Source organism: Pyrgilauda ruficollis, unplaced genomic scaffold (assembly GCF_017590135.1).
Source record: "Pyrgilauda ruficollis isolate IOZ18807 unplaced genomic scaffold, ASM1759013v1 scaffold1, whole genome shotgun sequence".
Classification (NCBI taxonomy): Eukaryota; Metazoa; Chordata; class Aves; order Passeriformes; family Passeridae; genus Pyrgilauda; species Pyrgilauda ruficollis.
Window position 1 is genome coordinate 21750061 of NW_024508100.1, and position 25489 is coordinate 21775549.

Genomic DNA, 25489 nt, shown 5'->3' on the forward strand with positions numbered 1-25489 from the left:
CAATGCCAAGACCTAAGGGAATGATTATTAAAGTACTCCTTGGCACTCTGAAGGCTTATTTATGTGATCTGTATACTTTTCAGCTCTCATATCCTTTGTTATAGATGTACACAAAAATTTGAGCACATATTCAGTAAACTATAAGAAGTGCCAGAGTTCCACAGAATCCAAATTTGTGTTTATATTCTGTTCTAAGTCTTCAGTTGTAACAGGCCTAACCTGTTAGGCTAGGAATTTTTCAATACCATTTTTATATGTATATGCATACATATATTTGTATATCTAGGTATAAATATATAAAAGGAGGAAAAAGGTTGGCTAGTGCAGTCCTTGAAAAATATTTGTGTTTTGCTGGAGGCCAAAACCAGGTTACATACAAAACTCACTTAAGATGGTAAAAACCTCTTGTCAGTCCTCTGGATCTCACTGAAGGAAGATGCACACAACTGTTCCTTTGAAGTTGAAAATTCTGTTAAAATACATGATATGGGAGGATGATGGAAAATCTGAGAAAATCTTCATATTATTTAATTGAGAAAAAATCCTAACTTAATACATCATATGTGCATTTAAGTAAATGTATTACTTTGTACTGACAGTTGCTGTGAATAAGTGCTGCTTCTGATTCTACATACTGTATATAATATATATATTATAAATATGTATCTGTTTATTGAAGGAGGTGGCTTTGTTGCTAAAGCTGAGTTTTAACATGTATCTTTAACATGCTGACACTGGTTTTGCATGTGTGTTCCACAGTGGACATTCTTCTGGCTATGATGGTCGTCCGGTTCGTGCATTTTCCTATGGCAGTGGTAAGTAACCAAGCTTTCTGGCTTTGAAAATTTTGACCAGTGTGATACCAAATTGTTTGATACAGTTACGAGGATTTTAGCTAGAAAACTAAATAAGTCTTGTCAGTATTTCATTATGAAAGCTCATTGCTGACCATTGTAAATAGCTACATGCTGCTGCAAATTTAACTGCTATTGGTAAATGCTATTGTTTTGCATATTAATTTATATACTGGATATCTTTTCCTGCTGCTTTTGCAGAACCGTTATTTTGAAGAATTATATACCATAATATGGGCTGCAAGTCAGGGAGAATTTTTCAAGGATTTCAGAGCAGGAAAACAAGTACTGTTGACATATCATCAGAATTTTAATTACTAAGAGCAGTCATTCAGAAATCCTGTTGATGTACCTCTCCTTTGAAAAACCATTTGTCTAAGACACTATAACCTTCGGCTGTACTATTGCAAAGTCTGTCTTCTTTGTCTTCTTTTTTCTCTTTTTTTTTTTTTTTGTTTTGTTTTGTTTTGTTGTTTTTTGGTTGTTTTTTTTTTTTTTGTTTTTAAATTACTGTTATGGGGAAAAAATGCTGGAAAACTTGACTTCATGTTTTTTTCAGTGAAAGTGAAATAAGAGTGAACTGAACTAAAAGATTCATCATGTGCCACCAAATGGTCATCCACAGAATATATGCTGAGTTTAGAACTGTTACCTAGCTTCTTGACCCAAAGGAGAAAATAAGAAGAGGAGAAAATAAGAAGATAAAGTACATAGAATTATAAAATGATTTGGCGTGGAAGGAATAATCAAAAATTATCTATTTCAAGCCTCCCTGCCACGGGCAAGAATACCTTTCACTGGATGAGTTTGATCAAAGTCCTGTCCAACCTGGCCTTGAACACTTCTAATGGTCGGGCATCCCCACTTCTCGGGGCAACCTGTGCCCCACCACCATCATCATAAAGAATTTCTCTCTTATGTCCAATCTAAACCTGCCATTTCTCAGAGTAAAACCTTAGCCCCTTGTCCTGTCACTACAGGCCCTGGTAAGAGGTATCTCTCCATCTTTCTTTCTTAAAAGTCCCTTCGCAGTATTGAAAAGCCACAATAAGGTGTGCCTAGAGCCTTCTCTCCTCCAGGATGAGCAACCTGAACAACATAGGAGAGATGTTCCTGCTCTCTGATAATTTTTGGTGGCCCTCCTCTGAACCTGCTGTAACATATCTTTGTTGTACTGGGGTCTCCAGAGCTGGATGCAATGCTCCAGGTGGGGTCTCACAAGGACACACAAAGAATCACCTCCCTCAAGCTGCTGGCCACTCTTCCTTTTGGATGCAGCCAGGATACGAGTGGCTTCCGGGGCTGCAAACTCACAATGCTGGCACATGTTTAATTTTTGCCCACCAGTATCCCCAAGCCCTTCTCTGCAGAGTTGCTTTGAATCAGTTCATCACCAGTTTGTACCAACACTGAGGACTGCCCTCCCTCAGATGCAGGACCTTGCGTGTTGCCAGTCACTACCTCTGCCTTCAGTACATCTGCAGTCCTGCCCCCATGCCTAGTGCCTTTTTTCACCTAAATTCTGTTGCCTTGCTCCTTTGAACCCTAGGTAGTGAGAGGAGAAATTGTAGGGAAAGTTTTGTCTGTTTCTGAGATGTGTGATGTTCAGCACAGATCAAATATTCAGCAAATCTTTCCCAAATGTTCCAAAGTCTTAAGCATGGGTATACCAAATGGCATTTTGTACTGGCTTGCAATTTCTTGAAGTTGTAGCAGTTCGTGGAGTAACAAGCAGTACTTTGTTGACGTTGTAAGGATCCTCATGAGTTATCAAATGTTTGCTTTCGTGCATTGGAAGCTTGGTATGTTTTCAAGAATTCTTGAAAAAGAATTGCACTTTAGACTTCTTTTTTAGCAGTAATTTAATTGTGCTTTAGCAAAAAGGTAAAACCTGAGATGCACAACTAAAGCCATGCAGAGTATCTTAAGGAAAGCAGACTTAGTACCACATACTAACGTGTGTATGTGGCATCTGTTACATACTCTCCAGTGTAGAATATTTTTCACTTTGGTGTCTCTTTTGTTAAAATTTTCTATTCTGTCAAATATTGTCAGGGACATAAGAATATTTCCAAGTTTCATGTTGACCTTTAGAGATGATGGCATGCTTGTGTTGTTGCAGCACCAGTTCTAAAGGATGACTGTTACCTTGATCATACCAACATTGAATTTTAACTTCTTCAGCAGGATTAAAATATCATTTGCCTTTATATAATTATGGAGACGAAGGAGTACAGTCCACTCCTGTCTTCCCAGTGTGCTTCCAGTGTACCTTGTATCCCTGTTGCAGCAAAAGCTTTCATATTTGCTGCGCAAAGCAATTGTCTGTCTCAAAGCTGTCTGTGTCATAGGGATTTTTGAAACTGTAGAGACTCAGTGGCATTTTATCACTGTTGCTCATCTCTTAGTGAAAAATATTTTCCTAGTGAGCATCATACTGTCACAGTCCCTGTTGTGCAGTATGATCACTGGTCAGTGTTTAACAGTGCTCTCTGTGAATCAGAACTTGGGGATATTGAGAGCTCCACAGTGCACAGATATCACTGCGGTTTGCAGTCACTAAGTATATTTATTTAATAGTTGCTTTGGATGATAGCATTGAATCTCCAGCCTGTTGTCTTCTTTGACAGTCTGTGCATTTCCTAGCTTTGTCAAAATTGCAGGGGAAGATATGCAAATGGAACACATTGCAAAAAGTACCAGTCTTGATTAAGGTACTAGCCCTTCTGCCTATTCAAATTCCTCAGCTCATGCTTTGATGTATCTTCTCTTGTTGTCAGTTGGGTTTCCAATTGCAGACCCATTAGGAGGGTTACATAGTAAAGTAATAACTTACAACTTCAAGAATGTCTGTTTTGTTTTTGTGCTCTTCCACCACATCAATGTGGTTTAGTCCACTTGCACTTAAATCCTTCACAATTCAGTGCTACCTCTGCCATCATACCTTTGGCTTTGCTTGAGCTGCATTTGGTCAGTCACTGAAGCACCTTCCATCATATGCTTGTTTGCTTTTTCCTCCGGTAGTTCTCTGGTCTGTGCTCTAAATGTTCTTTAAATCTTAGGAACTTGCAAGGCATTTAACATTACAGAAACAGTTTAAGAGTCAGTATTTTTTGAGGCACAAGCAAGAAGCATTAAATAGTTTGCTTTATGCCATGAAGCTTTAAGTTTTTAAAGTATCTCCAAAACTGGGCTCATGTCTCCAAAACTAGTAATTATTCAAAGCTCTCTTCCTGTTATAAAAATAAAATCAGAGTTAAATTTTTGAAGCGTCTTCCTTCTTGTAGAAATTATTGGAATAATCCATGTAGAAATAACAGAAGTGACAAATCATTTCATTCAGTGTAGTAAAAACAGAACACCAGTTCATACTAGAAAGTAAGCTTCTTGTGTGTTGTGAATAATTTCTAGTGAAAATCTAGATATAAAAATATGTGGTGTGTCAAATCACTGTTTTATCTCATGTTACTGGGGAGAAATACTTCTGTCTGATGAGAGTTACTCAAGATGTGATAGAGTATCCCAAAATTTATTGTAAAAGTTTGTACTACCATTAATAATTGGTTTGTAGTATACATTTAAAGTTGAGTTTAAGTTTAAACTTTAGATCAGAATACACTGACAGCCAGTGTCTCATGTACCATACGTGTGTTGTTGACATAGTGGCAAGTCAAGGAAATTAGCAGTCTTTTAAGTCCAGCTGTTTTTTCTGCTATTTCTGGCTGCTTTCCTTCAACGAATTTCAGGTCTTGGCAGCATAATGAGCAGCATAATATTGTATTAGGACATTTTTATCTGTTAACCCTTCATTTTGCTTGTAGACCTGAAGTTAAACAGTGTCAAGCATTTTATTAGAGGCAAAACCTTGTAGAAATGCTTTTTTAAGGAATTATAATACTTTTCATTGCAAATGTATTTTAACAATGAAGTGTTTTTTCATGCTTCACTGCCTGCTCTAAAGGTCTTTTGTATTCCTCCTCTGGATGCTTGGCAAACTGCTCTTAAGCTTCTGCCAAAGCTTTCTGGGGCAGGCATACCCCAGACGTTACAGGCAAGGCAGTCTGAACATAGCTGTCAGCAGAAGACACTGGTTTTATAATTCAGCAGTATTAAATGCAGCACCAGTAGCACACTTTTCATTGTTCAGTAGATATTTATGTTAATTGTACTGTTAATCTCTTTGTGATACCAGGAAGTCAATTAAATATTGTTCTCATATTATAGATGATGAAGTGGAGCTCAAAACAAACGATTTATTGAAAGTTAGGAAAGCTAGCAAGGCAGATAAGCAGAAAGGGAGAAGTCCTCAGTACTGTAAGTCCGCTAGAGAGTGCTGTTTCCAGCTAAATACTCAGCCCTTGTTTTTCCTTTACAGGATGCGTTCACGGGACTTCTGGCGAGGGAGGGCAGGACAGAACAATTGGGGCATTAAAAACAGCAGTTCTGTATTACACTGAAGTTGGCAAAAAGCAGTGGAGAAGCATTCCTTCTCCCCACTGCTAGCTATCTAAAAAAGGTTGGGAGACTGTGTTAAGACTTCCTTCTTATTATCTTAACATGTCACTTCTAGAGTAAGACTATGCCTGATTTTCTTAAACTGTTACATTTTAGTGGTATTAGTGTTTGTGCTGAGTATTCATAAATGTTATCTTACAGAGCACAAGTGGGAGCATTATTTCTTCTCGCCAGAGTGAATTTATTTCTTAAGCCCCTTTTACATCTGTAATCAGAAAAGTCTGACAAAACATAGTATAGAATATAAATTAGTGAATGAGAGCTTCATAGCTAACATTATATTTTAAATACAATGATTTTGAAGTACAGGAGATAAAAATAATAGTATTTGACTACAAGACTGGAAGTGTCCTTTTTCTGAACTGTATTTTCAGAGCACCTGAGTTGCAAAGGCAATTTTGTTTTCTGGTTGTTTTTGTTTTGTTGTTCCCCAGAAATAAAGCCATTTGACCACATAGAATCAGATTCTCTGAGCAAGTATTTGCACAATTTCTTTTTCCCCAAAAGTGTTTAGACAGTCTTCGGGGTACGTACCCTGGCTCTGTACGTCCTCATAGGAAGTATTTAAATGAGTTACAAAAGCCAGAAGCTTTTGTAATAATTCTGGAAAAAATGCAGTGTTTGCTTAGCACTAAGTGAAAGGGGAAGATTAAAATATGTAATTGGACGAAACTGACAAATGCATTAGTTTCCATATGATTTTTGATTTTGTTCTTTCTAATAACTACATCTCTTTCTTTAGTCACCTTTCCACACCCTGCGGGTTCTGCACCCTCATGGTCTAGTCTTCTGGACACCAGCAAACAGTGGGATTACTATGCACGAAGAGAGAAGGATAGGGAACGTGAGAGAGAGAGATCCCGAGATCGGGATCGTGACCGGGACCGGGACCGAGACAGAGATCGAGACCGTACCAGAGACAGGGAAAGGGACCGAGATCACAGTCCGTCTTCAAGTGCATTCAACAGGTCAGTGCACTGTCCTAAACGTGCTGTAACTCTGCTCAAATCCCTCTTCTCTGTTAAACAGGGTACTTCAACATTCAAATTTAGTGTTCTGCTGTGTATCCCAAAGAGCTGGGTGATGTTGCTTCACCCTTTTCCCTTGGAAACTATAATTCTAAAATTCCACATGTAAAACAGAAGCAGAAAAAAAGGACAGTATACATCCAAATTGGTCATAGAGCTTTACAGGTTAAAGGTGATTTAAGTCTTGAGAATATCTGAAATATCCATCTCTTTTTGACATCAGTAGGTTTAGAAAAAAATCTACAGAAAAATCTATAGAAGTACCAAATGAATTTTAGTTGTCAATTTGGTACTAAGAGCAATGTGTTGCAACATTTGACCTTAATTAATGGAATTAAATACCTGCTAAAATGGTTAATACGGTTGTTAAAAGTGGCTGGATAATAATCTCTCATATTTAAAACTATTATTTCAAGGTCAAGAACTTTTCATATTTAAAACTGTTATTTCAAGGTCAAGAACTTTGATTTAGATGATGAAAATCATGTCAGATAAATTTATTCAGCATTCTAATTGCTTTTTAAAAAAAGCTGCAACTGTTCTGTGGTTCATATGCTAAAGTACAAAGCACTTAATACTGAGCTCACTATGACTTCATAGAACAGAGGTCTATTGGTTAGCCAGATTTTTCTAAATTTCCTCTGCTTGTTATCTGCTAAGCTTTTTGGGGTAAATATCTGATGCTTTTCTCAGGGTTCATTATTAAGTTTAAATTTTTGCAGAATATATATGTTAGCTGTTAGGCAGCTTGTTTTTAACTAATGATTTTAAGCTAGAGGGAGAGCACAGAGGGAGAGTCAACATTACTGCGGTTGAGAGATGACATTTTTGCATGATGATTGTTAGCTGAAGACCCAAACTGGGTGCAGGCTGGGGGATTTTGCATGTGTGCTGGTGTGGTGGTGATGTCCTCTCCTGTGGGCATGTGCTTCGTTCCAGGGTCAGTGTCTGAGGGCTGAAGACCTATCTAAACATCTGTTTCTCAGACAGCTTGATTGAAGGCCAGAAAGAGCCCTGGTCATTCAAGGGTGCTTGAAATGAACCTTAATAGCTTCCAGGCCTCAAGAAATCTCTGTGCTGCTGCCAGAGTTATCTGTAAAGGAGGGGGAAGAGCAGGCCTTGACTTTTTTATGTGACTAAATTATCCACCATCTGTAGCAAAGCTGCTGCCACATGGCTGTATAAGAAAATGGGAGGCCCTTAACTGGGATAAGTTGGTTTGGGAATCACAGAAGAGGTGAGAAGCTTAAGAAAGAACATGCAGATATAATGTTTCTTAAGAAGGTTTATTTTCAATACTGTGCACTTATGAAAATAAAATCAATGGAACTGTGAGGAAGAGAACGTGAACTATTTTAAAGACTGCACAGATTTATAGCTTTTATTTATATTCCCTTTGTTTAAACTTTGATCAAGTGGTACTTTGGTGGGGTTTGTAGTAAGCATCAGGTTTAGCATTTTACTGCTCAGAAATTACGGTTTTCAATGCTTTCAGCAGTTGTTTTTCAGATGAAGAGCATGTGTTTTTGTTACAACATTTCTTAAAATTATAGGAAAACAGGATTATTTTTATTCTATTATAACCAAAATGTGGTTTAAAAAATGAGCTTTCAGCTGTCTTTATGTTCTGTTCTGCTTTTACCCTGCTATCCTCAGAGAAAAGTCTGCATTTTTACAATGCATCTCACTCTGCCCCCTTGAGAAGATGCCATTATTTTTGGACTGTTTCCCTTCTGCAAAGGTTGGGACTTTATTTTGTTTGGTTGGGTTTTTTTGTTTTGTTTTGTTTTTATTTTGGTAGTTTCAAGTCAATTAGTTACCACTAAAAATGCAGACATTGGAATTTGATTTATATGTTACTGCATTGTGGTTCTTCCTCAGCAATTTGAAAAATAAAATAAAAAAAAAAAACAGAAAAACAAACCCCAGTAACTGTGTTTCTGAGGTCCTGGAACTTAATACTCATGCAGAAGAGCAGATGAGGGTCTGCCTGGCTGCATTGCAGCTTTACAGGATTTGGTGTCCTGGTGGTCAACAAACTGAATGAGACTCCACGACCAATGTGCAATAAAGGTCAGAAAGACTGAGCAGCATTAGAGTGTTCCTGAGAGCTCCCAATACACTGGTCTTGGCAAACTGATTTTTTGCTTTACTTAGAGAAGTTGTTTATTTTCATCAGACACACTTACAAGCTGTCATGGTTCTTTAGTAGTTTGCCAAAATAAGGTTTAAAAGGAGTAGCAGTAATATTTTTAACCTTTTCTAGAGTGTTTTAAGATAAGTGGGTGACACAACAAATGCAGAGTGTGAGTTACCATTAAGGGCTTTGGATCTCATCTTTGAAACCAAGCTGTAAGTCTACAAGTAGCCATCCTATTTCTCATGGCAAGCTTATCAGAAGTTAGTGGTAGGCATTCAAATTTTAACTATTTAATTAGATACTGATCATCAAAATATTAGTTTTGTGAAGCAATATCAGATATGGGAGGAAACTGCAGTTGCGCAGAGAGGCTGGGGAGGCTCCATCCGTGGAGATATCCTGAAGCTGTCCGGGCATGATACTGGTCAGCTGGTCCTGATGGCCCTGCTTTAGCTGGGGTTTGGTCCTGATGACCTCCACTCATACCTTCCAACCTCAGTTTATGTGCCATTTGATCACAAATGTGCTTTTCAGGATTCAATCAGCTTACTCTCAGGTCTGAGGTTATAAATGCATTATAAAATCAATGAAGTTGTATTAGTGGCAAATCATAATTTTGAGTTCAGTAGATGTAGCTGTAGTTTTCCTGGTTTTGATGTGTGAATATTTTTCATGTCCCTTAGAAAAGCAGAATTTTCTATGGGATGGTTAATGCTTCTCTACAGTGTCTTAAGTTACTAATTACTGGCATTTGCTTAATGATGTAATCATGCAGGGTTTCATAAAAAGACTAGTGCTGTTGCTTCAGGTGTTCCCCTTTTTCAGTGAGTTTTCATGTGTAGCTGTAATAATCATTAATGTAATATCCTCACTTGGGAAATGGCCAGAGGATTCAAGTTGTGGCAGGGAAAATGGGGTTGATCTCAGTTCTCACTGCTCCAGGACATGAGAAATCTCATTAGGCTTGAGCTGTTCTCCCTGTGTGATCTGTCTGATCCGTTCTGCTGCTGCAGGGACCTCAGGAAGATACTTTCTTTCGTGGTAAATGTTGGCAGAGACAGAAACACTTGCCTGTCATTAGGTCCACGGTATCTAAATTGTTACTGATTTTACTTCTTTAGAAAGACTGGTTACATTGTGCCTTTCTTTAGGACTTGGTGGGGATCTCCCAAACTATGGTTAGAGGAGGTTTCACGTGCTATGTTAATAATTACACTAAGTTAATTTGTATTGAAGTTGCACTGTTAAATGATGCTGAGTAGCATTTTCTTAGTAGAGAGATTATGAAATGATCATGCCTTTTTAAGCTATGCTAATTTACCATTGGAGTTGTATTGGCTAACAATGGACAGCGTTCTCTTCTTCTTTTCATGGGGTTTTTTTTTTTTAGATTTTAGTAAACTCTTAGAACTGCCCTTTTCATCAAGTCAAAATATGAAAATATGTTTTTAAGTAAAGCCTTTGAATTCTTGTCTAACCTCTGTTATTTATGGGTTTTTACCAGCATTGTGGCAGGGCAGCATTTCATGGCAATTCAAGAGAGAAGTGGGAGTAGAGACAGCACTAGCACTGGAGAAAAACTAATTTCAAAAGCAGCCCAAAACATTTGCTATATTTTACTCTTTGTGCTTAGTGTTTCCTTTTTTTGAAGCAAGTGTAAGGAAATAGATAACTGTACCAAAATCTAATTTACCCAAATTGTATAATAGTCCAGAAGTGTGCTGATAAGTGTTGAATGTTTCAAACTCTGATCCGAAAACATTACTCAAGTTTATGTAGGATTGTATTTCCTTCGCAGTTAGATACAGGTTCAAGCTAACAGCTTGGTAACTCCTATATAAACTTAATGAGGCACTGTTGTATTCTTTTTTCTTCCATTTTTAATGAACAATTTCCTTTCAAAACTTCATTAACTGCACAAGTCTAATGTATAACATGAAGAACTTTATTGTCCTTTAAGCGCTGGAACTCATGTAGACACCCAGAAGCAATATTAAGATATTCCTGACATTTAGCTTGTTGTTGTTAAACTCCTTGGTCTTACTGTCCTGAAAATCTCTTCTTTCTGAATCAGTGATGAAGAACGCTACAGATACAGAGACTATGCAGAGAGGGGCTACGACCGCCATAGGACAAGCAGAGAGAAAGAAGACAGACACAGAGACAGGAGACACAGAGAGAAAGAAGAGACTCGACACAAGTCATCTCGAAGGTTTGATTTCTCTTTTTTTAATAGGATATGAAAGACTTGCCCAGTTAAAAAAAAAAAAAAAAGAAAGAAAGAAAAAAAGAAGTAAACTTTTAAAAGAACCCCAAACAAACAGGAGTTTTGTGGAAAGACTGTAAACACTTGAATGTGCTACTTGGAACAAGTCTGCCATATAAAACATGGACAGACAAGAAGCAATACTGACCCTGGGTAACCTCATATTGAGTGACAGTCGGTATGTGAACAGAAATTAGGACACTGGGGAAAGAAGGGTAAAAATGGTGAGTCAGAAAGGGATGGAATGAAGCTGACATTCAGCAGCATGAACAGAACAACTCAACAGTCATTCTCAGTAAGTAAAATAGTCTTCACAGTCACTTGATAGAAATTGTTTTACCTGATCCATTTTAAGTTAGAAATAAAAGTTAAGTCCAGAAAATGGGGTTACCAAGAATGTCAAATTATTAAGGAATGCCAATAGGTGCATGGCATTGTTAAAAGTATTGCTATTAGAATATGGGTTGCAAATGGGAAAAAGCATTCTATTTTTCCCCCAAAAAGTACAGGATGGATAGATGTATGTTCCATTCCAGGAAAAATTCAGTTCTGCACTGACATCCAAAAACTCTGAGCTGGGAGCAGATGCCAGTTTTCAAATATGAATGCAGAAGCTGTTTTTTTGGTACTTTGTAATGAAATAGGGCCTGAAGTGTCAAGCGTTTGAGGCATGTTTTCTCTCTATTTAGTAACAGCAGACGTCGTCACGACAGTGAAGAAGGGGATAGCCACAGAAGGCACAAACACAAGAAGTCCAAAAGAAGCAAAGAAGGAAAAGAAGCCAGTGGTGAACCTGCTCCTGAACAGGAAAACACTGAAGCTGCCCCTGTGGAATAGGCTTGTGTGATTTTTTTTGCCTACTTGCATATATATTAGTGCCAGAAATAGATTACTATAAATCTTGTTATTTTTCTGGGAATTATAATAATTTGCTCTTAATCTTGTTCTGTTAGTTTGAAATCAAAGGTTACTTTGGTTTTTTTTGAAAATAAAAGAACGAATTTTTCATGTTAAGATTCTTGGACTGACTTTGTCTTTTAAGAAACAGTGAAACAGTGAAAAAACATCTTACATCTAGAGGCTTATGCTCTTACAATATAAGTAGGGCTTAAATTCTTTGTATTAAATTGTCTCCTTTTTTCATAAGCCAACGGGAAGGTCATTCTTTTACTGACTTTAGAAACAGTGTGCATTCATTTTTTTATATACCCAACATCTGGAACAGTGTGGGTTTAGCTTTTGGAGACATTTTTGGAAAGGTCGTCCTTTACTACAGGGACACACAGGAACTGCAGGCTTTTCAAAAGACTTGTAATAACGTGAAGCAAAGAAAAACCTAGGGAAAGTGGGAAAGGTGCCGATTGTTCTTAGTTGGATGGAACACTGAGCATGGTGATGATACACTTGGTAATTATGTCTGGTTTGTGTAGGTGCATAAGGATGAATTAAGCTGGATAATCGTCCCTGCTGCTTTTCAGTGGCTTAAGAGAGAGTTCATTTTAGTCTTTGTTCTAGGGGAACAGCTGCCCTTAACATGATAAAGATTAACAAACACATCCTCTTCCCACTGCAAGCTTGTGAGATAAAAACAAGACTGTGGAACATGAGTAATTTGCAGAGAAAGACGAAGGACTATTTTAAAAGACATATAAGACCATCATCACTTTCAGATTTACTTCATGCAGAACAGTATCAAGTGTGATTGATAAGGCAGTCCCACAAAAATTTTACTGCTATTCAAAAGATTTACTTGATGGCGTTAGCAGGGTGCAGTGTATTTTCTTAAAAGTAATACTCTATATAAAAATCCCAGATTTAATATTATTAATCAGAACAAATCAGGGAATCGAGGTAATTTGGTTTTGGATGAAAATAATGTCTGTACAAGTACACAGTTACAATTATTTTTAATTATTTTAGAAATTTCATTCACAGTTTTACAGACAAACAGTACTTGAAAGTCTTGAAAATACCAGCTTCATGCTGACCATGAAAAGGTACACATAATCAAAGTGCTATTAATGTGTTGGATAAAAACCTTCACCTGATTATTGCAACTAGAAAAATTGCAAGAGATATTTCCATAAGGTTATTCAAGGTTTTCTTTTTGTAAATCAAAATAAAGTGGGTGAGCAGAAGCTGTTGCTCCTTCAATTTCATCATTATTATTATTATTATTATTATTATGCAACAAATAGATATATAGGTATGTATAAAAAAAAACCAACAAAAAACCCTTAAGAACACAGGGAAGGAAGGACTTAAGTCTGTAGCTTGGATCACTCTGAAGTGATTTTCTGACGGGTGTCACTGTTTTGCCTAAACTTGACTTTTCTTGACATGCGGGTTGAAATTTCACAAACCTTTTCTTTATAAATACATACTTTACTCCCCAAAAAAGCAAAGACTGGTGTTCCTTTTTTTAAAATGTTTTCCCCATGTTAAGATACTTGTCATACTCTCCATGAAGACTTGTTTTATAAAAATGTGCCAGGCCAGGACACAATTGTGAGAGTAATTTTTCCTTTTAGTTCTTTGAGCATCCTTGCCAAGCAGGCATGCATCATTCCGGATGTGTTCCTGCCATTGACAGCAAGGAGGATGTCACCGCATCTGAAAAGATAAATGCAAGACAACAATTAAACGAGGTGACTTCTTATCTTAAATGTTTTCAAATGCCAAAGCACATCCTTAAGCTGGGGGAAGGGGTAGAAATGAGTATTATGGTTCCTTCTGTGGCTAACTACTGTTCACGAATGTGGGAATAAAGCACATGAAAATACTTCACTTGTTTGGGTTTCTTACAAATATATAATTAATGAGACGTATTTGAAGGAAAACATGATATAGTTCTTCTGATGTTCATTCTGATGAATCATCACAGAATCATAGAAGGGCTTCAGCTGAAGGGACTTCAAACATAATCCAGTTCCAATCCTTGCTTTGGCCAGGGACACCTTCTACTAGACCAGGTTGCTCAAAGCCAAGCCAACCTGTCCTTGAATAAGGAGAAGGCATGGGCAACCTGTTCCAGAGTTTCACCACCCTCATATGAAATAATTTCTTTTTGATACCAGTCTAAAACTACTGTCTTTCAGTTTAAAGCCATTGTCCCCTGTCCCGCACTACATACCCTTGTAAAAAGTCCCTTTCCAGCTTTAGATACTAGAATGATCCGTGTTCTGAACAACTGCACCTTTTAAGCCTTGTTAATTGATGTAAGTTTGTGCCATGATTGTGCATTTACTCTCTTCAAGTGTATTGGTGTTTGGTTGGGGTGTTTAGAACTGGAGATGTGGGAAATCTCTGTGCTGGCATGGTTTGTACCACCCCAGAGATCAAACTGACTCTTCCTTTAACTTACTCACATACTAGTAGATTGCTAGACATCTGGAAACATTCTGCTATGAAGGCAGATCTGTTAAATTTCAGGCTACCTGTGTCCTGTTTTCATATCTCCCAGAGCTACTTCTGTATCAGTGAGTCCTTCCCCCATCTTAATGAAAACATGTTTTTTAAAAACTCCCACAAGTTAACCAGAAGAACTTACTGAAATGCTACTTTTTAAAGATAGTAATCATTACCTAATTCTGCCATCATTATATGCTGGTGTTCCCCCAACAATGGATTTGATAAAGAATGGTTTGTTCCCAGTATGTTCTTCATAACCTCCTACGATGCTGAAGCCAAGACTTCCAGATGTATTTCTTCGTAATACAATTTCTTTGCAGCTGTACAAATATCTGAAATAAACCAGTTTAATTAAATGTCTTATAGTTAACTTTAGATTCTGATGAACCACTAATAATGAATCTGCCTTTTCATGGACCCATACACTGTTTTTTAAAATAGTGCCATATTTCCACTGTATTAAGCACCTACACTTCTCTTCTGTTCCTGTAGTACTGCTTTCCTGTTACAACCAGATAACCAGTTATCCCAAAAGTAAAATTAGTCTTGGGCTTAAGCGTTAAATAAGTTTCTTGTATAGGGTAGGAATTATGCAAATGCTCTGGTTGATGTGATGGAGAAACGCACTTCAGCCTGAATTTAATGTTTGTAAATCAGCAATTCAAAAAGCTGTGTTTCTTCTACCTTGCACACCCCAATGACTTGTTTATCTTCCAGATATGAGCCTGTGTGTGATTAATTATGTCCAAGTGCTCAGGCACTTACTACTGTGGTGCATGCCAAAGTGTAATAATTTTAAGGCCAATGGAACGAACTACAAAAATGACAGATTACACAAAGACAAAATTGGTAGAATTAGGGATCCTGAGCTTTTCTTTTTGAGTAACCTGATAAGTCACAGCATGGAAGATGAGAGAAACTTATGCATGTGAGTCAGTGCTTTGGAGTACTGAGTCTGCTCTTAAGAAGATAGCTTGTCCTTACCGTAATGATTAATACAAGATTTTGTAGTAAGAGAACTGAAATCTGCTTCTCCATTTGTCTTTTGAATGTATTTTATGATACTGTTATGCTCATCAAAGCCTAGGTTCCAAAACTAGGAATAGGGGAGAACTAAGAATAGTGTTATTAGGCTCTTAAATGTTGCCTAATGCTCTGAGTACATTAATTTGTTTCCTTTTTTTTTTTTTTTTTTAACCAAATTAGTTCCATTTGTTAGAAAGTGAGTGATAAAAATTTCTGTCCATAGTACTTTACCATCTTATCCTTAGTGGTGTCCCCAGGAATGACTGAAATTTCTGAATGACTATAAATATATTTGCTACTCCAAATCTTAAAATATAGGCTGACCTACAGCAGGTAACTGTTACAAGCTCTATTCAGAGACTTTTTAGGTTTCTAGGAAGCACCTGACACTTCTATAGTAGGATAAATAGCCTTTATGTTAAAGACTGATATGCCTAGTTTTAAAAATTGTATTTTAAATAGTGCATTTGCTGTCTTTCACAGCAGTAACACTAGATTAGTCCCCCAGGGCCTACAAATATTCACCTGCTGCCAGGATGGTAGGTATGTAATATTTGCACAAGAATTCACTGGTTGCTAATGTAAGAAACAGGTGACATTTGCTTCTTCCTCAGCAGCCAGGCATTATTACTTTACCGTCTGTGGACTTCTTCAATGTGCAAAATCACTTAAACCCTCTGTGTTTGATGGTACTTATCAAGGTCATGACCAAGCAGTGCCAGGATCCAGCCCTTAGTGCTGTAATTCAGTGTTGATGTTGGGGCAGAGGTCTCTGCTGCCCAGTGCTACACTCACTGCCTTAAGGAGCACATTCCTGAAATTGAAAGGTAATCAGCTAAATCCTAATGCCATAGAACAGTAGGCAAGCAGGTAAGGACAGGAGGATAAAAGGCAGTGAAGCCAAACACACCAAGCACAGAATGTGCATTCTCTACATGCAATCTATAAAGTTATTAGTTGCATGGTCTCCATCAGTCCAGAAAGCATAAATATATATTTGCTGTCAAAGTGTATGATAAATTTAAGTAAAATAGACACAGCATAACAGCATTAGGATTGTTCTCTCTGCCAGAGCACAGAAAACACATAAAAACCAAGGAACAGCAGAGAGCAACCACACAGTTGTGACTCCAAGCTCCTGCTCTGCCTTTTGCCTCGCCAAAGGGACTGGGTGTAACCTGCTCTGACAAGAATGCAGTGGAGACATGGAAGTCAGGAGAAGAGGTGCTGGTGTGATGGTCAGTTTGGGAAACCCCCTTTTCTCCCCTCTTCAGAAAACATTGACAAGCTTGTCTTCTTGGGTTCCCCATACCCAAATTGGTAATTAAATGTTTTCAGTTATGAAAGCCAAGTCTGCTTTGGCCATGACAATAATGAGTGAGGGATTTCCCTGTCTATTGACCAATGAGTTTACTCACTCTTCTCCTTTTCACTCACCCTCCTGTGGGTGTTGGTGCAGGTCCAACCCATCATGACAGCCATAGCTAGAGACTGACTCTTAAAAGAATAGGAGTGTCTAGAACGTGTTTATGCCTTTAATTCAATGTTTTCTAATCTCCATCCTGTGGGACAGAGGTATAAGCATGACAGCGCATCAGTGCTGTTCAGCGCTGTCACGGCTGTGAAAAATGCTGGCAGGCAAAGCTGAGCTGTATGGAATGCAGGTGCTGCTTGCTCCAAAGAGTTCAGTGCCTAAGCAGAGATGCCTGCTCTGCCTAAGCAAAGAGCAGCCCAAAGGGAGTCCATTCTTTTAGGGCTGTTTAATCATAAAGACATGCTACAAAGTACCATGGAGAAAAGATAAAACTATATGAAAGCGCTTAGTGTGTTTGAGTAGCTCATGTTTCTGTGATAATGAAAGCCCCAGTCCGGGTGTTTTGACCCAGTCAAAACATAACCCACTAAACCATACCCATAACCCACTAAACTGCAACTGGTCTAATGAGAACCATCTCCTTGGAAGACAGCAGCTCACAGTCTTCAGCCTTTATCACTAAATACTCCAGAAGATGAGGATAAGGAATAATTTATGTGTGAACCTGCCTCAGATACAAGATTTGGGGATATACAGTGTCTAGCCACAGGGTCCTATCTTGAGCAATACAACTAAGCATCAGTTACGGATGCATAAGGAATTTGAAAGTGCCTGTTTTCAAGTAGTTAAATGTGCAATTCCCTGCTGATTTTCATAAAGCACAAGTAGCCTTATGCTCTAGGAATGAAAACCAGACCAACTGCAGGAGGATTTCAGCACTAACAGCTATGAAAAGAGTAACTCCCTCCTCCCTCCCCATTACAGTACACAAATGGCAGCCAAATAAGTAATCTTTGAGAATTGTTTCCACCAGTGTTCTACAGCCTAGACCGAGTTACTTTGGAGGTGTTTCTGTCCTAATTTCATGTTTTACAACTTGTTCTACCCCAGGTTTGCAGAATGACTTTGGCCACCTTGTCTCTTTCTCATCTCACTTTACAGATGAAGAAAAGCACTTGTGTGAAGTACTAATGTTTGTAAATGTTATGACAGGACGATCTAGAAAGTATTCTAAGTACTAGCTGAGGGAAGGAAATGTGAGGAGAGCAAAGAAAGGAGAGCAGGAAAACAAGCAAGGGTAAAAGCAGCATCACAGAGCTGGGGAAATGCTCTTCGCCAGCTGTTCCCCATTATTTCCTTTGTGCATGCTTCACAACAACATGTCCCTCTACCAATAAAGGCATTCTGTCTTCCTAAACAACAAACAATTAAATTAGCTATCCTGAAATAAGACTTGGGGTGAGAATGCTTAAGGCCCTGCATCACTGTTTCCTCCCGCCGCCCAGCCGCAGCCCCTCCGCTTGCATGCAGGCCAAGTTTTGACAGATGTCAGATGCACATGTGCACATATTTTATAACCACCACATACTGGATTGTACTACAGAAAGGACAGAGGAGCTGTTTATGTATTATTAAGCCATACAAAAGTGGGAAAGCCCAATTCTAAGATCTCGCAAGAAAAGGACAAAATTTAAGTGAGATCCACAAATGCTAAATTAGCAAGATGGCTTTTCCAAGTCTTTGAGCCTTGGTGCAAGGAATCAGATAACTTGTCTGATTCTGCTGCTACCAACTTCATGCAGAAAAGTTATATAACTCCCTAATTCTCAATATTTGTGTCTCTTGTCTGTACCCATCTCTGTAATATGCATGCAGTCCCTGGGAAATGAAGAGTTCTCTTCTAGTGTTGAAAATCAGGTATTTACAGTAAGCTACTTTGCATCTTGTAATTACTATTAATGTTAGCCTGCTTTCTACTTCATTGATCATGGACAGAAGTCTGTAGATAAGCTCTAGTGTTTAGTTCAACTCAGCACATTTTGTGGTACCATTCACAGGATTTTCCTCAAAATTTCATGGATTTGGAACAAAGGAAAGACTCTCCTGTCCCCTCAGTTTCCTGAGCCTGAACATCCCACTCTAAATTGTGAGGTCAAGCTGCCTCTGAACACCCCACCTTGCTTGCTGTGAACAGATACACACACTGCACTGCCAAGGCTTGGCTTGAGCCACATCTTTCCTTTCTGAAAAGAATTTAAATAATCTACTATCCAGCTTCCTCTTTTTTAAACCATGCCTGTTCCTGGCCTACCAGTTTTGCTGCCTTTTCTATTTGTTCAGTTTGTCTCATATAGGTGTGCCCCTTCCTGCTCATCTTCCCAAGTACTTTTCATGATCCTGCGTAATAATGATTTTGACACTTCTGCTTTTCTGTTAGCTGTACCAACCATTTTTAGACTCATAAATCTTGGAACAGTCCTTCTAGTAAATTTTTTTAATTAAAGTAGGTGATTCTTCAACATTTTGCCCCATAATTGCCCTTCAGGCACTTTTTTCAAGATGGACCTGTCAGACATCTATTTAGACAGAGTATAATTTTCTCTAACAGCCTGGAAAATGTCATGAGACTGCTGACAATATCTTGGGACCTAGTGAGATGTGATCCTTGCCAAAAGCAAACTGAAAGCCAGAGAAAGGTTAAATGCTCAACCTGGAGCACAATGAGTTAACACGATACACATCCTTGTGAGAGAACTTGTTGAAGGACTTTCAGACATCTGATGTGGGCCCTGGAGAATCAGAACAATAAGTGAGTGAGCACAGTTATGCTTGGGAAGACTGAAGGGTCTGCTAATACCTAGTGAGCAATCCCAAACCTGATCCTCTTGTGCCCCTACTCAGCCAATCAGCTCCAGTAAGAAAACAGAGCACCTTTGTTACTGTCACATCTAACGCGCACTGGTCCCTGTCCCAGGCGCTAGTCTGATGTCCAGAGCAGTGTCCCCACTCAGCATACCAATGTCCCCATGTCTCTTTGAAGGAGAAGGGCCATGCTGTGCTCTGTGCACGGCCTCACAGCTGGGGATAGAGTTACAATGAGCTCTTGTCTTCAGCCTTGCTGACACTGGGGCTGATTTTCCTTCAGACAAAAAGAGCTGGAATGCCTTCACACATGCAGCCTTCAGAGGAGGAAGGCTAAAGTGAACTCAGAAACTGTTTCTAGAACAGGAAAACTCATTTTACTGCCAAACTGCAAAGTGGAACTGACTGATGTGAACTCTTGAGTGCAAGCCTGCAGTACTGTGGAGCTCTGTCCTTCAGGTCCTGTACCATGCTAAGGTACTCGGAACTTCAGGCAGCTCCATGAAGGGCTGGCACAGGCAGGGTGTGATTGTTTCAGTCCATCTAGCAATGGATGGTGATAGAAGGCAAGACTCAGCACTGCAGATTGCAGCATCTATAAGGCCTCTGGTCTGTTGCTGTCTCTTCACTGAGAGCATTACCCGTGCTCTAGTACCTTCACTGTGGTGCTGGTCAAGCTCAGGAGTGCAGAAGTTAGCAGGAATGAGGATCTCCTTGGGCCTGCCTGTCTTCAGAGACTGAGTGAGAAAAATTTACCATTGCCTGGGGTAGCAAGTTAAGTACCATTTATTGCATTTTCTTTTTACTGCTTTTCTTTCACAGATATAAAGACGTAGTCCTGCCCACTGGAGGAGGAACATTTTGCCTGTGGGTTACAGACACACAGCCCACCTTCTGCTCTTGCAGTGCTTCAGCACATGTTATACAGTCATTAGCCTCAGACCAAGCCCTGAAAAACATCTGGCCCTCACAGCAGACCTTCCTGCAAGGTGAATGAGTTCAAAATGGCTCCAGCTAGAAAGAGCAAAACCTGTTACGCAAGAGTAGGAAATGGAGTCCTGAAACTGTGCCTAGAGAAAAGCCCACCTGTTCTGCGAAACCTGTTATGCAAGAGTAGGAAATGAAGAGGAGTCCTGAAACTGTGCCTAGAGAAAAGCCCACCTGTTCTGCAGACCATCTTTTCCTGCCCTCCTGTAAAAGAGAGACACTGAACTGCTGCCAGAGTTAGGAGTACAGTCAAGAGGAACTTAAAAGATAAATTCTTCATTCCTTAAAACTGAGTGTCAGTTTCAACTTTGTGATCCCAGCTTTGCATATTCACAGATTCACAATGTGTCCTCATTTCATTCTTTCTGGAATGTCCTGGAAGCTGTAGGTATTACACCATGCACACTGAGAGCTTAGTGATGGGCTATGTGGCTCTTATTATCCTTGCTGAAATGACAACACAGCTGCTTCCTGTGTGTGACAAATGGTCTTCTTTCAGGCGGGGGTGGGGTTAAAAGAGGTGATTTGGTCATGCTGGCCAACTGCACGAACTTTGCAACATCTGGGTAAAGTCAAACAATTCAGCTGGATTTGGCTAAGGAGAAGGGCTGTACAGCTTGAGTGTTGCAGGAGGGGTATCTGCCTTCCGCAGGGTGGTTGAGCCTAAACTTCAGTTCAGCAAGCTCCTGTATCCCTGTAAGATTTTCCTTTCACTCCCTAAGTGCCAGATATGTTTACAAGATTGAAACAATTCAGCATCCTATCCTCCCTCGCGAGGGGAACTACATGTCTCTTTGGCCATGTACACGTACCCATTTACAAAAGGGAGGTATTTAGAGTCAACTCAGTGACAGAGACTGGATTTAATTAAGATGTCAGTGCAATGAATCAAGCCAAAAGAAAGTACTGCCAGAAAATACAAATCTTTCCTCCCACTCCCCCTCAGCAAGAGGTTGCAATCTGTGGACTTACCGTGGCAGCCCCAGCCACATAACCCAAGACGGTGACCACTCGCTGCTCTCGGAGGTCACCTGTGTGTCCTCAGGGGGTGGTAGGTGACCCTGCTCCTCCTGGGCTTCACATGCTCTCATCTCCAGGGCTTTGAGCACCACTGAGGAGTTGGTGTTCTTCAGCAGGGCGACGGCCTCACTCCGGCTGACTCCCGTCAGATCAATCCCATTCACGTTCAGGAGGATGTCACCTGAGACCAATAAAGCTGATGATAAAAAACCTTGCAGTGTTTCCAGGATTCCCTCCCCACCTCCACAAACAAGTGAGTCAAATCCATGGCCAAGAACAGGCTGCCTGACGAGGCTTTTTGTTATTCCTATCATTTAATGAAGCATATGCTAGTAAACATGCCACAGGCATGAGGGAAGATTCCTGTACACAGAAACTTTTTGCGTGGCTGGACAGAGGATTTGTCCTGGTTTCTTTCCACGTCATGTCCTGCATCTGGAGCTGAACAAACAGCTGGGGTCCTGCTGTACCAACAAGCTTTGGTACTGGTGCCTAGTACTGGTCCAGGTCTCTGGAGTCCACTTCCAGCTAACAACATTTGTACTCATCCTAAGCTTGAAACCCAACAGCTCAGTGATGTTTTTTCTCCCAGCTCTCCCTTAGCAGAGGACTGCCACTCTAACTGGCTCTTCCTATGTTGCTTCGTGGAATGACATGTTATTATTTTCACATTAATGCCTGTTTGAATGGCTGCAAGCCAAACCATTTTTCTGTATGCCTTATTTATAATACAGGCACAGCAGCCACAGAGAAAAATGCAAAGATGACCTCAATTACTACAGGAAGAACAATAAGGACATCACTAATGTCATGCAAGCAGCCTCAATGCCGAGTGCTCTGCAACCCTTCATAGCAGGCTCCCATGCCAGGGCTTTCCTGGGTGCCCTCTGTGCTTGGCCTGGATGCTTCTCCAGGCAGAGATGTATCACCGGCAGTCCAGGTGCTGCAAATGAGCATTAGCCTCTTCTTGTGGTCTGTCCCCAATAAGAAGGACAACAGCCTAAGAGCTGCTCTAAATCAGAGGCCTACGGTGCTATTATAACATTACATATTCATTTGTTTCTAATTTTATCAAATTAACTGGGCTGAGTTTTCCATGCTGCCTCATGATGAATATTTTTTGGAAATCCCACTGAGAGGTAGTCATCTCCGAGCAGAAAGAAAGGGGTAATCTGCTGTTTTGCTCTTGTTGTGTTCTCACATGGGTTTCATTGAGTAGACACAAAGAGGAAGTTCCCATGTGTGCCAGTGCTGGGCACTGAGACCCAGGCTCCTGGGGTCTGACTGGGTTGCAGCTATTCTGCCCCATTTTTAGGTGCCTTCACTTCTCTCAAACTCAGGATTTCCCTCCAGAAACTGGAGCTCAGTGACTGGACTGAAGGAGAATATAGGGGATGAAGGGTGGGTGAGCTGTGTCATTGCTGGATGCAGGCTACTGAGGGATTTGCTCTTGAAGATGGAACATCCTGAAACCTGAGAGTTTCCTCTGCTGCCTGGCTACTCCCACAAAACCAGCTGATCAAATATGGTCCTCATCTTGCTCTAAAAGCTTTTTCATACAGATTCACACAGAAGGGGAGAAACTATTAGCTTTACCATTCTGTTACATCAGTAGCTAAATGGGGTTAGGAAGCCAAAATTTCCAGACACGAGTTTCAGCCACAAGGCACTAATATGGCTTCATATATAATGGGAATTTTGATCATGTATATTTCATTCAAATTCATTAATGCAATGACAAATAAGCAAAAAAAAAAAAAAAAAAAAAAAAGAAAAAAAAAGAAAACTTTAAAAACACATTAAGGTTGCACAGTGAATGTATCAGGAGTTAGGAGATGGTGGTGCAAGCTAATTTTCCTGTGAAAAGATATTTTTTTCTATCAGAATATTCCTATATCCTACTTCACAGAGATATGCATATTATGTCTGCATAATTATGCCTTTTCTAGTAGCTGACTTGAGACCCTCTAATCCAACACATCCCAAAATCTATAGGATTGCTGAAGATCTCAGAGTGTGAAGCTCTTTCACTATCCCCCAGTTTTCAAAAGAAGCTCTTGATTTAAAGCAGGGTTTCAAAATCCCCCCTTTTTACCTGTTTTTATCCTGCTGTCTCTGCTGATCACTCCTCCAGGTTCCACACTTATCACATAGATAGGCAAATCCCATTCCCGGTTAGATGCTCCACCTGCCACAGTCATTCCCAGTGATTCCGTGTGATCTTTCCGGACAGCCACCACCTTCTCATGACAGGTGACAGTGTGAAGGGTGCTCTGTGATGGAGAAAATAGCAACAACAAACACAGTTTGTGGGCATGGCGGCCTCCCTGACGGCTTTGGCATTTTCTATCAAAACAAATATGCATGGAAGTAACACCAAGACACTTCCCAGCCACCTGGCCTGATGGGCAGCAGGACCCCCTCAGGGCCTTAAGCATCTGCACCAAGTTACCACCAAGATAATTGTGCTTTAACAGTTAAAGTCAGGCACTGCTCCCATGAAAACCAGAGTTGTTTTAGTGCTAAGGCTAATAGAATCAGGTTCTTGAAATGTAAATGAGGAATTTGATTTTAAAAGAAAAAAAAATTCTTGATAATAATATCACTAGTGGCCATCATATCTTTTACTATCAGATTGTGCTTCTTATCCTGCTGCTTGCAGTCTGAGCATCATCTGTATAGTTAGTGAGAAGTAGTCCTCTTGGATTTGAGGAATGAAACCATTGGGGACATATTAGAAGAGACATATTTCATTTGGTCTTCCATATATCTGTGTTTCTATGTGAGTTATGGGTGGAAATACACTTGAAGAATAAGTGTTTCTGTTCAGGAAAAGAGAAGGACATTCACAGTGAAGAGCCAGCAGTTTCCCGGGTGCTCTTAGTGTTTCTGCTTGAAGGGTCAGTTCAGGACAGCCATCCTTATATTTCTGCCTCTGAGCAGGAAAAGTTAAATACACACAGCTGGTCATGCAATAACCAGTGCATGAGTGAGGGTGCAACAAACCCACAGGTGCCCTCAGGATGGAGAACCACTGCAATGCAAGCTCCAACAAAACCTGTGAACTGAATGTCATGTTTACCATGCACTCAGTTCTTACAGAAGGCAAATAAATCTGGATTTAAATGTTAATTGCTTTGCTCTCCTTAAGTATTTCACAAGCAGTGCTCCTGACATCAACTCCTGACAATCCCAGCCCCTCTTGCAGGAACAGCATTATCCACTCCAGGCTCATGTACAATAGCACACTTCTAAATACATTTCAAATGCGTATTTAAAAGACTCTTCTCATTCACAAATGTGACCTCATATTTGTAATATGCAAAAATAATCTATAAAACCCATTTAAAGCCACATTAATCTCTTCTTAGAAATCTGACATCTCACAAAGATATTTTACATTGATTCCTGGGCCTGCAGCATGGAAAGTGGAGCAGATGAATCCACAATGTCTCCCTAAGTGACAATGACAGGACAAAGGAAAATTATGGCAAGATTTTTTTTTATGGGAATAGGGCAGACTATGTCTTTGATCTGTGCTTTTTTTTTAAAGGTATGTTTGGTGGAATTAACTCCACATCAAGATTTCTGTGATGCAATGTTAACAACAAAACATAGGACCTTCTAGAAGCTTAGCAAAGGATTTCTCTGTGCTTGAGCCGATGAACAGTAGCTGCCACAGAGCTCCAGAAACAAAAAGGCAAAGAGCTCGGTGGAAAGAATTCTCTCAGTCTCTGAGAGAAAACCAAACAACACAGTTGTCTGGACATATGAGACGTGGTTCATGCAGAACATAGGCACTATGTCAGAATAATTTGGCTTGGGGCTTGCAAACAAACCTATGAATTTCTGAAGATTTTAAAGCCTTCTGAAAATGTTCTGCTCCAAATAAATTTTATGTTCTGATCCAGATAATTTTAACCTTTCACCTTTTTCTTTAAGAGGCAAATATTTGAAACATAATAGTTCTATCTTTATGCAAATTAAACTTAATGTTTCATCCATGTTTTGCAAAAATATCCTTTTTCCCTTGAAAATGAATGGCTTTCCACCAGGAAAAGGCCA

The 25489-nt window shown here is 39.6% G+C and overlaps 2 protein-coding genes across 6 annotated transcripts in view; one reads left to right on the forward strand and one right to left on the reverse strand.

Moving 5' to 3' along the window:
* FIP1L1 (factor interacting with PAPOLA and CPSF1) overlaps positions 1–11817 on the forward strand; it is a 36629-nt gene extending 24812 nt beyond the window's left edge. For all 4 annotated transcript variants that reach the window (XM_041460644.1, XM_041460733.1, XM_041460485.1 and 1 more), the window contains 4 exons: positions 760–815; positions 6112–6337; positions 10612–10749; positions 11493–11817. In XM_041460644.1, coding sequence (XP_041316578.1) covers positions 760–815; positions 6112–6337; positions 10612–10749; positions 11493–11640 — 568 coding nt within the window. In that variant the 3' untranslated portion in view covers positions 11641–11817. The remainder of the gene's footprint in view (positions 1–759; positions 816–6111; positions 6338–10611; positions 10750–11492) is intronic.
* Positions 11818–12694: 877 nt separating this feature from the next.
* The window catches only part of LNX1 (ligand of numb-protein X 1), a 120308-nt gene continuing 107513 nt past the window's right edge, over positions 12695–25489 (reverse strand). For both annotated transcript variants that reach the window (XM_041459982.1, XM_041460067.1), the window contains 4 exons: positions 23520–23697; positions 21377–21605; positions 14388–14546; positions 12695–13416 (listed from right to left, as the gene is read on the reverse strand). In XM_041459982.1, the coding sequence (XP_041315916.1) occupies positions 13281–13416; positions 14388–14546; positions 21377–21605; positions 23520–23697 (702 nt within the window). In that variant the 3' untranslated portion in view covers positions 12695–13280. The remainder of the gene's footprint in view (positions 13417–14387; positions 14547–21376; positions 21606–23519; positions 23698–25489) is intronic.